This window comes from Staurois parvus, unplaced genomic scaffold, assembly GCF_062004578.1.
Source record: "Staurois parvus isolate SC_StPar_1 unplaced genomic scaffold, SC_StPar_1.0 ptg000022l, whole genome shotgun sequence".
NCBI classification, from domain to species: domain Eukaryota; kingdom Metazoa; phylum Chordata; class Amphibia; order Anura; family Ranidae; genus Staurois; species Staurois parvus.
The window spans coordinates 984,604-996,661 of NW_028317818.1; the positions used below are offsets into that span (position 1 = coordinate 984,604).

Below are 12,058 nucleotides of genomic sequence, written 5' to 3' on the forward strand. Positions count from 1 at the left end.
ATATATAGACAGTATAGAAAGATTCCTCTTGGTAACATCCTACTGCTCAAGGACCAAGCTGATTAACAAAAGTTTTCTTTGGTTTAAAAAAAAAAAGGCTGCCATGTGAACAATGTAATAGTTTCACTCTAAAGCATCTGGTATAGGCATTTAGTTTAAACTGCAAGGCATTGCAGTCTGTCTAGATGCCTGCATCTTATACCCCCAGCAGTTTTTGTTTCTCATGTCCATGGCAGGCTGTTTAAATACCCCCTGTCCAGCAGCACATACTTTCTTCCCTTCACTATGGTGCTGCTCCGTTTAGCTCTCAGGAATGCAGACAAACAGCCCTGTGTAAGCTCAGAGTTGCTCCAGCCAGAGCTTACACTGGGCTAAAGATTCTTCCCACCCCTAATACCCTTCCTCACCAGGAGTACTGAAAAAACAAAAAAAAAATTTTTCTTGGTTCCAGTGGCAGGATACAAGGACTGGAAAGAAAGAGTGTATGATCCTGGGATGGAGCAGCTTAATGCAAACCCATTTCTTTTCTCTGCGTGGCCTTCATGATTAAAGAGTAACTCCACATTTGTTGAGAAAAAACTTCCGCTCTGGGTGATCAATGCACATTGCAGGGAATTTAACAAACTTTATTGCAGATTCCTACCTTTTGTTATTCTAAAGAAATAGCGGTTTGTGTTCATGTGCAAAGCGAATGTGAAAAGGAGTTGCTTTTTCATAATAGATGAGCTGCTACACTTGCAGGACTCTAAGGAGGAAAGTGGCAGGGTCTGAATCCCTTTAGATGTGATTAACCCTTTGGAAGTATCTCACCAAAAATTAAATTTTTGTTGCATAGAATGCAATGATACTCAAAATCTTGCATCTTGGTGCAGACTTCTGGGAAAATCAGTTACAGTAGCCAATCACACAGCAAGAAATTACATTTCTGTAGGGTGTCCCATACACTGTGTACAGGACGCATTCAGGTTGCCATTTTGCATTGCATTTTAAAGAAATTTATAGCGCTGCAGACTAAAAAGCAAAATTAACTTTTTAAAAAAAAGTTATATCCTAATATGCCTTGTTTCGCAATTGCATCTGTTATGTTTTATTTGCAATTTTTTTTCCCCCAGGAAAGTGGAGTTACTATCCCCCCCCCCCTCACCCTCAATCTAGTGGTCTTTACTTTGTGGCTCTGTCTGGGGTCTGTACAGCCCTGCTTTACAAATGGTTCTTGCACGGTCCTCTTTAGTCTGTGCCCCATAGCCCTTATTCTTTTCTCTGTGGAGATCTGTACTCTGCAAGACTGCTGGATACTACCATCAGTCTCCATAGGAATGAAAAGGGCCACTGCACATAGGCTGAAGAGGTTTCCTGAAGAAAGGCAGTGTGGTGCTTGGAAGGGCCACAGAGTGAAGATCGCTGGATTCAGGATGAAGGAGTGCATTATAGCAGGTGGGTTGCACTTAAGGGAGTGGCTGCATTAAAGGGCAACTTGCACCAAAAGGTACAATTGTCCAAGGCCAGCAGCCACAAAATTATAAGAACACCCGCTACTCAAGTCTTTCTGAGATCAATGGGGAGAGTTAAAATTCACAACTTATAAAAACACCATTTACTAAAAGAATTTAAAAAAATAAATAAAATTAAAAACATGCTTAAAATCTTGGCAAGACTTCTTGTAAAAAGCACTTTCATTCACCTGTTATCCCCTACACTGTGTGTTTACTATTAGAGCAGTCCTATTACTACATAGAAATATGCATAGTGCCTGAGGACATCATGAATCTTGGGGACACATTTATAAAGACATGAATATAACCTTCACCAGACATTCACAGCAGGTGTATCTGTCTGGTGCATATGTTTTAAATTACAGTGACTGCTATATCTGCACTGAATGTTTTCTGAATGTAATATACACTACTTTGTCAATGTGCTATTTGGGCTTACAAAACAACCTTTTCGCTCCAACTTCTACAAATATTAGTGTATGTCCTGCCAAGACTTTTGTGGATAGAGATGGAAAGGAGAGAACCTCAGTTTCATTGCTATTGGGACTCAAGTTTGAGAGATGTCCTCTTGCTTGTTGTCCTGGTGACAATTTCACCAAACAGGACGTGAAGGAAAATACCGAACAGCATCACAGGCAGATATAGATGCAAAGGGGAAGTTGAATTATTCGATTTTTATTACGTTTGTCCTGACTTCAGATTTCTGCTCAATTCCTGTCTGGTGAAAATGTCACAGCAAATGTTAGGGAAAGGACGTCTCTCAACTAGAACCTTGGATAGCAGTAATAAACACACAGGGGGTTAATCCTTACCCACTATCCAAAACTGGTAAGCTTTGGCTGGTCACAAATTATATTAGTGGAAATTGTAAGATATAACTAATACTGTATGGTTGTTCTAACTGAATTTGTCATGAGAGAAATAGAATACCCTTGTTGTTGCCTGTCTCATAAAATTCTAGCTGCCAGGTTCTTGTGCCATTGATTCGAGTTATTGACCTTGAATAGGTATGCAGGAGTTCCATCATCACTTACTGTTTACTTGTTCTAGACCCCTGACACAATCTCCTGAAAGCAGAGGGTCAATATGATAGTCAAGCAACTATACTTTTCAGAATGAGGTGCACACTTCTGCCTTGCAGCAATGGTGTCCTTTGTCTGAGTGACAGCCAGGACTCCACCTACATAAAGTTTGTATATGATTCCTGTGCTTGTGTGGGTTTTCCTCTAGGTAGTCCTGCTTCTGCCCAAACTCCAAATACATGCTGGTAGGTTAATTGGGCTCTTGTCCAAATTGGCCCTACTATGTGTGTGCATGTAAGTATGCCTGTGAGATAGGGACCTTAGATTGTAAGCTCCTTCATGACAGTGAATGTACAGTATTGTAATGCGCAGCATAAATTGTCAAGGCTATAAAATGTCTGTAATAAAGAATATATAAATAAAAATAATAAAGCCAGATCCTATTTAGTATCCTTGACAATTATGGTAGCTGACACTTGTACCAGTGCTCTTACTCAAATAAAAGGCAATGGACTTGAAACGCTAAAGTGCTGCATGCAATTGCACAACACAGGCATGCTCACAAAACCTAGATATTCAAAGTTGATGATACTGACTGCATGAAATGGGATAGTAATGAGATAAACAGAATTTTCCATCTCAGCAATTTCATTAAAGTGCATACAGATCAAATATAAATCAAAGTAAAAACAGGTTAACTTGTTTTCTTTCTTGTTTTTTACTTGTGACTGCATTACTGAAATAAATTTTATGAAAAGAAAGACAAAAATAAACTACAGTTCAAGAACAAAGTAAAACATCCATGGAAAAAAAAAAATAAACACCTGAGATTTCAGGAGCAGTCCAGATAAGAACATACATAGGAAACACAGAAGTCCCCAGTAACTGCATCCACATTCCAGGATTTCATAATTCTGGCTGACAAAGACAGATAACTTGGTAGTTTCATACTGTTATTTATTTCATAACTAAAATCACAAATAGAGATACTTGCAAAATACTTGTCTTTTCAGGATTGATTTTCGGATACCAACCTGCTGTCATTCTGAATCAATCTAATGTGCATCAAGTTACGGGCTTGGCTTTCCTTGATAACTGCCATGTGTTTGGTCAGATGCAACTCAAGCACCAAATGGAGAGGATGTTATGATGGTATCTGGAGATGTTTCTCCCCCCTCCCCACCCCAGCCTTCCCATACATAATCCCAGAAGCACAATGAGAGATGCTTAGTACCAGATTGTAAATATCCCTCTGCCCCTTTTTCTGTTCAGAGCTCCTGCTGCGTTTGCTGCGACTTAACAGCTTATCCACCAGTTCAAGAGTCAGTACGAGCAGATGTGACACCAGCATTGCTTCGGCTGAACGCAAGCTTAGTCTGAAATTTTCAGGTAGGTCTGTGTGTCATTGGAGAAGTCTTGATTTTTTTTTATATATTTATTCACATTTCAGACAAATGCCAATTGGGTTACTCATACTCCAGAAACTGCTTGTGATAAAAAAGCAAATACCTGAAACAAAAAGAATAAATGTATCAAAACAAATTAAAAACACAAACCAATGTCCAGTTAAATTACAGCCCCTGTATTAACCATTACACCTCTCACACACTGTACTGATGTATGAGCATTCGACATTTCTGGCAGAAAAATAGCAAGGATGGGCTGCATATCACTTGTGCGTCTTTACAAGTACGCACACACAAGCAGGAACACATGGCAGTATACACTCAAAAATACTGACCAGCAACTTCTGTAATTTTTTTTCACTCATCAATAAAAATTAAAAAAAAAATTCCTATATGTTGGAAAATTTTGTGTTTTCAGGCAGCAGTCTACCAGAGGCCTTAGTGAGAACGTAAAAGTGTGAAAGGACCCTAACCCAGTAACTTTTATTTAATTCAAATACTTAATGCATAATTTACAGTAGTTGCACCTTGTAGATCATAAAATACAATTCTGACCAGGTAATTCTACAGAGTTATTGAAATTCAACACTAAATCCACATTCAAACTTGAGAATTTTTCAGCTTTTTTTTTTTATACCCTACATATTAGCACATTATGACAGACTTCCCTTTTGAAAAGATGTCCTCTAGCGCTGAGCTGTCACCACACCCGATACTTCTATCTTCATCTGGTCTTTCTTTCGTGTTTGCACTCTACTGCTGCTTGGAAGGCCAGGCCTCGTGATGTCTCTCCTGCACATGTGCACGGGAGTCACCATCACAGCACAATGCTTTCTGCAATCACGGCAGTACAGAGTGTGCCATGGATGCAGAGGTAACTAAATCTATTAAACTGCAATTTAAGATGATTTTAAACATACTTTCAAGGATGATATATTTCAAGCCTTAATTCAGGGGAATGTGCAAATGTTGGGTTTAACCACTTGCCCTCCAGAGGATTTCCCCCCCTTTCCTGACCAGGCCATTTTTTGTACTATGGCGCTGCGTTACTTTAACTGACAATTGCGCGGTCAAGCAACGCTGCACCCAAATTAAATGTATGTCCTTTTTCTCCCACAAATAGAGCTTTCTTTTAGTGGTATTTGATCACCTGTGCATTTTTTGCGCTATAAAAAAAAAAAAAAAAAAGACCGACAATTTTGAGAAAAAAAAAAAAAACGATAATTTTGACTTTTTGCTATTAAACATGTCCAGCAAATTTCATCGTAAATTTGGAAAACATGTATTCTGCTACATGCCTTTGCTAACAAAAATCCCAATACGTATAACTTAATTGGTTTACGTGAAAGTTATAGCGTTTACAAATGGCGATATATACTGTATACTGGGTTTGGGGGAAAAAAAAAAGTTTTCTTTTTACTAGTAATGGCAGCGATCAACGACTTATAGTGGGATTGCGGTGGGCATTCTGACACTGGGGGGAACTGACTTGGTGTCACTGACATTCCCAGTGACACCAATAGAAATCAGTGCTAATGAAATCACTGACACTGTACTAATGACACTGCGCAGGAAGGGGTTAACATGTGGGGCGATCAAAGGGTTAACTGTGTGCCATTTAAGTGTGGGCTGTGTTAGTGCTTTCAACTGTAAGTGCACTGCTTTGCATGGCTCTGCTATACAGAGCCATACAAAGCAGTGTGCAGGAGCTGACAGGGGAGAAAACTGTATTGCTTACATACAGTTCTCTTCCTCCGTCGGTAATGCTCCTCGATCACCAGGTGCCGGGTGAGTAATCACCGACACCCCGTGATTGACAGCCGAGGCTGCAAACAGCGGCGCAGGTTGGGGACACGTGCGGCTCATGCGCTCCCCCTACCCGGAGATGCGAAATTACGTATATATACACTGATACACAGATATATTGCCACAGGGCGGCGTGAAAGCGGTTAATACTGATTTAACCACCTCAATACCAGACACTTTCACCCCCTCGTTCCTGCCCAGACTAATTTTAAAGTTTGCGGTGCTGTCACACTGTGAATACCAACTACTCAGTCATGCAACACTGCACCCAAATTATTTTTTTTTTATCTTTGGAGACAAATAGAGCTTTCTTTTGGTGGTATTTAATCACAACTGTTTTTTTTTTCTTTTTTTCCCCCCCTTTTTTTATAAAAATACAAAAACAAAAATGTTGAAAAAAAACAAAAAAAAACACGCGATTTGTTATAAACGTTTGCACATAATTCTTTATAAATTTAGGCAAATGTATTCTGCTACATTTCTTTGGTAAAAATAACCCTAACCAGTGTATACTAAAGTCTGTGTGAAAGAGTCTACAATTTATCGTGTATATATACTTGAAAATTGATCAAATCAGGATGTACTGATGGCCTATCATTTCTTGAGGCCCTAAAATGCCAGGACAGTATAAATAACCCCCAGATGACCACTTTTCAAAAAGCAGACAGTCCATGATATTTAGTAATTTTTGAAGTTATGACTTTATCACAGAATGTAAAAATGTGAAAAAAACTTCTTAATTTTCCAAAAACTGTCACCAGTGCAGTACAGCATCATCATACGACTGGTGTGACAGTGATCAGGCATACTGACTTACAGTATGTAAAAAAAAAGTTTAAAAACTGACCAGAACAGTGCAGAATTACCATAGTGACACTGTACTACTCTAGGAAGGTAATTTTGTTTTGTTTTTTTTACAATGTGATTTGCTTGTTACAGTGATAATGCAATCGTTTTAACGGTCAAGCACGGCTTTTACTCATGACAGCTTGCTTACTATTGTGATTCTGTGATTAGCTACAGCTATCACATGGTACAAGGCCACTGTAAATTGCCTTTCACTATATAATAACTGTAACCGATCACAATATTAAGCAAGTTGTCGTGAATGGCTGCCATTCATGACAGTTTTGTTTACATGTTATGTGATCGCTATAATCGGTGTGCGGCTGGTAGACACAGCGGTCGCAGGATCGCACAAGCAGGACGATGTCCCTGGATGTCCTTCCAGAACGTCAAAACCAACAAATATATCGACTATACAGTGGGCGGGAAGTGGTTAAGGAAACCTTGATCAACACCGCAAGAGCCAAATTACTTGCATGGACTAAGCATGTAATTTGAATAAAGTCACCTTTAGGCTATTAACTAGGCTTTAGGCTATTAACTAATAATTTGCAGATATCCATACAGAATTATACCACCACTTCACAGCTTCCATGCCATCTTACTACCTCTATCCTTCTCATTAGAGAAGGAACTGCCATGGCTACACTGAACATTGCCCAATGAGTAGACAAATAACAGATAGCTATAAAACAGAAGCAGGAAATATTAGGATTTTTGGTTTACCTGTAAAATCCTTTTCATGGAATATAATCACAGGACACAGGATACTTCATACTCATCACTACTTGGGTTAAGCTGCCACCTTAAGGTGAAATGGACATTGGCCATAAATACACAGAAATTCCCCAACCAGGCACAACATCTCGTAGTTCAGCCAAGTCTCAATTTTGTAGCAAGCAGCAAGGAACAAACAAAGAGGGGAGAGATTCCTGTGACTCATGGTGTTTACAGGTAAACCAAAAATCCCAATTTCTTAATGGATAATATTAACACCACAGGACACAGCGTACTACAAATTCATGACTAATTTTAAATGTCCCAAAACTGAACATGAGGGGTGGGCAACACAGCAACAAGCCAAAACCCAAAACAAAATAGGGGAAGCACCCAATACAAGGCCAAATGCAAGACCTTTCAGCCCAAACTGGTAGTTGCTTAGTTCTACCTGGTGGAGCTTTATTAAACATGTGAAGAGAAGATCAAATGGCAAGCCTTACAATCTGGAACCTGGTTGAATAGACCTTGACCAGAAATAAATGAACCTTGACCTTAACACTGTAGTCCTGAGTGATAAGCTGATGAAACCAACTAGAAATAGTGGAGCAAGAAACAGCCTGACTTTGTGAAGACCCCTCACGTAAAACAACAAAAGACTGACTGTGGAAGCAAAGCTGTATACTTCAGAAAAACTTGGAACAGAATCACAACACATCAAAAGAGTGAGTGAGTGAGTAATGCCTACTGCACACAATGAGAATATCAGACGAATGATCGTCAGGTTTTTTTTTTGCTTTATAGTCTCCATTACAAAAATGAAGAGGTTACTCAACTCGAAAATTCTTGTACGACTGAATAGAATTCTGAAAGTGATGTCATGTATTGTACTGTATTTTCAGACGACTACTGTACTGATGAACAAAAATTGTAAGATCTAGTATTGTACAAGAAAAAAATTTTGTGCTTGTCCCTTCAGATATTATTGCATGAATTGTCGTGATCAACTCTCGAAAGCTGTGTACGGACGATCAGATTATCAGATGATTGGTCTTCGTACAAAATTTCTGCATGATTTTCTTATTATGTGTGTCCATCAGCAAATTATACTTTCCTTTTCTTCATCTCCTGCTGCTATCACTGGTACTTCTGGATATAGGGAGCATGTAACTTGATCTACTTCTTCCCAAGTAAACACACTGGTGCTTGGTGACTTGCCACTCAGGCTTTCAGCAGTTTGAAATGATAGCAGGGAGAGCGAGTCTTCAGCCCTGTGCAAGCTCCAAGTCATGACTTGGACCTTACCCTGGCTATCTGTCTTTGCCGTAAATGGACAATTAAAGATGCAGTGGGGAGTGAGGGTAGTATAAGCTACTGTCTTGGCAATAGGGTAAAACAGGTTTCCTATAAAAGTGACTGTTTTGTTAAAATATTAATGGAAATAAATTGTTCCCTACAAAAAAAAAAAAAAATAAAAAAAAAAATTGTAAAGACTCGCTTCTTCCACTGACTACTTTGCATATCTCTGTAACTAAAAAGCAATTCTGTCTGACTAATCTGCATAATCAGACACTTCTGTAAGTGAACGTTGAGTGAAGCAGGGGACCAGGGATCAAACAACCGAGGGCCCTGTCCTGTCCTGTAGAGGCAAGTGGGGGGAAACCACTGAATGCAGTGGGGGACCAGGGAACTGACTCTTGGAAGTTATACCTTTTGGTTTGCCATGCACGTGCAAAGCACAGACAATAACAATAAAAAGCACTTTAAAAGACAGTACAACTATTCAGTCAAGTCACTTGTTGCATGCTAGATGAGTTATTTTCAATTTAATTAAAAAAAAAAAAAAAAAAAGGGGATTTTTAACAAGCTTGTACTAGGTCTCTAGAGAACAGTTTTAATGGCTTGATAAATCAAAGCAGTGATCAACAAAAGGCTGCTAACATAACAAAGGTTATACATAAACACACCTTATATGCTGCTACAAAATTTAGATAACTCCCAACTCACCCTTCACTATCTAGTACATCTTTAATGCTAGCCTTGGTAATAATAGCATCATCACACTTGAACCACTGGTCTTTGTGTTGTCTGATGAAACTTGTATAATGCCCACTCTCCAAGGTTCCCTGGTGGTTAACTACGGCAAACAAGGAATACCTGCAAAAACACAAAACAAAATAAAAGAAACCATTATACACACTGTTTAAAGTATCATGTTCTGGAAAAACATGAAAATATGTGCCAAGATAGATCAAAAAGAGGAGCAAAATTGCCATATGGGGCATATTCATTAATTGTTTCTCGACCTGTACCTGTCCGTCTCCAACTTGTTACTCTGGCTTCATCTCACTTATATGGTCTTAAATGCACTGGGAAACTAAACTGTATTCTAGCACCATTACATTTTTACCTAGACATATCAGATGATCATCACCGGTCTTGGATGACAACCCTAGTTCCCAAGTTCATAGAAGCAGCAAATACCTGCGCTTTGCCCACTTTCATAAGGTTGCTATAGCTTGTCAAACTACAATATTTCCTACAGCAATAACTTTATGCTGGGGATATCACCTTGCCATTTCCCCTCCATAGCAAAAACATCCAGTACACAGGTGATCAAAATACAACTGCTTAACTAAATAGTCTTCAAAGACATCTTCCAACAATCGGATTGCACCAACACATGAGACTTCTTGAAGAACTAGGTACAACCCCAATTCCAAATAATTTGGGACGCAGTGCCAATCTACATATAAAACAGAATGCAATGATTTCCAAATTTCATAAACCCATATTTTATTCACAATTAAAAAAAAAATAAAAATTTTAAACTGAGAAAATGTACCAATTTAAGAAAAAAAAAAATGGTAAGTTTAACTAATTGCCCTCCAGAGGCTTTACAACTCTTCCTGACCAGGTCAGTTTTTGCAATACGGCACTGCGTTACTTTAACTGACAATTGTGCGGTCAACAACAGAAATGAAATTTATGCCATTTTTTTCTCCCATAACTAGAGCTTTCTTTTGGTCGTATTTGATCACCTCTGCGGTTTTTATTTTTTGTTCTATAAACGAAAAAAAGACAGACAATTTTGAAAAAATAAAACAACATTTTTGACTTTTTGCTATAAAACATACCCAGTGAAAAAAATAAAAAATAAATAAATTTCATCATAAAAATTTAGGACAAAATGAATTCTGATACATCTTTGCTAAATAAAAATCCCAATATGTGTAAATTAATTGCTTTGCATGAAAGTTGTAGTGTCTACAAATAGCGGTATATATACTGGAATTTTTTTTCTTTCTTTTTTTTTAATAGTGGCGGTGATCAGCGACTTATTGCGGGACTGCGGTGGACATTCTGACACTGGGTGGGAACTAACTGCCACTGACATCCCCAGTGACACTAACAGTGATCAGTGCTAATAAAAAGCACGGTCACTGTACTAATGACACTGGGCACGAAGGGGTTAACATCTGGCACAAAGGGTTAACTGTGTGGTGTCTTTTACATAGTGTGCTGTATGCGTTTTACTATGTAGACAAGCTGCTTTGTATTGCTCTGCTGTGCAGAGCAATACAAAGCAGCCTGTTCGTGCTGCCAGGGGAGAGATCTGTGTTGTTTACACATAGACCTCTCTCGTCAGCTTCGCCGATGATCACAGAGTCCCTGCTGAAAATTGGTGGCCAGGACCCGGTGATTGACATGCTGAGGAGCCAATAGCAGTGCAGGTAGGGAGCATGCGCGTGCTCCCCCTACCCAGAAATACAAATCACTTATATATACACGTGATTTTGCGCATCCCTGTTGTCCTGTAGCAGTACTTCTGCTATAGGGAGGCCGGAAGCGGTTAAAATTGATGGCTGATTTTTGCCTGATATAGGATTCGATCTGCTCAGTAGTTCTGGGTCTTCAGCACATCTTAAAACAAAAAATATTACAATTTGCAATTGGTGAAAGAACTGGACTGCAGGCAGGCCAGTTAAGCACAAGGACTCTTCTACGACGAAGCTATGCAGCTGTCATAGATGCCATATGCAATTTAGCATTGTCCTGCTGAGATAAGCAAAAAGATGTCGTCTGAATGGGAGTGGGTGAGGAACCCCCCAAAGTGTAATAAAGAAAAATAGTGAGGCCAAGAAACACCGGAAAAAAAGAGAGAGCAAAGGCAGAAACTTGACCAGCATGGCACGCAGGGGCTCTCTATAAAATTATTTATTAGCACCCAGATTAAAAATACTTACAAAATATAAGAAACAAGCCAGCATATACGTTACGCCCTAGATTCAGGCTTCCTCAGTCGGACAGCAGGCCAGAAGGCCTACTAAGGAAGCCCAAATCTGGGGCGTAACGTGTATAGGTGGAAGGAGCTGAGCTCTAGACATTTTGGATTGATGACGGGAGAGCCGGGTGGTGAGCCATGTAATGAAATATACATTATATGCTGCCTTGTTTCTTACATTTTGTAAGCGTTTTTAATCTAGGCACTAATAAATTCTTTTAAAATAGAGGACTATGGTTCCACTTTTCTGTTTTCAATAATACATATTAATCTGTTTAGCAACGTAATTATTTCAAGAACGTAGTTTGAATTATATTTATAGGGCAGCACAGTGGCTAAATGGTTAGCACTTTCGCCTGGCAGTACTAGGGTCATCGGTTCAAATCCCAACCACGGCACCACCTGCCTGGAGTTTGCATGTTCTCCCTGTGCCTGCGTGCGTTTCCTCCAGGTACTCCGGTTTCCTCTCACACTCCAAAGACA

General features: G+C 39.2%; 1 protein-coding gene across 3 annotated transcripts in view; it reads right to left on the bottom strand.

The window, feature by feature from the left end:
* Window positions 1-3,455: 3,455 nt before the first annotated feature.
* Window positions 3,456-12,058, bottom strand: part of LOC149472138 (ubiquitin carboxyl-terminal hydrolase 22-A) — a 154,158-nt gene continuing 145,555 nt past the window's right edge. For all 3 annotated transcript variants that reach the window (XM_089691529.1, XM_089691515.1, XM_089691521.1), the window contains exons 14-15: window positions 9,298-9,447; window positions 3,456-4,024 (exon numbers count right to left, since the gene is read on the bottom strand). In XM_089691529.1, the coding sequence (XP_089547655.1) occupies window positions 3,982-4,024; window positions 9,298-9,447 (193 nt within the window). In that variant the 3' untranslated portion in view covers window positions 3,456-3,981. The remainder of the gene's footprint in view (window positions 4,025-9,297; window positions 9,448-12,058) is intronic.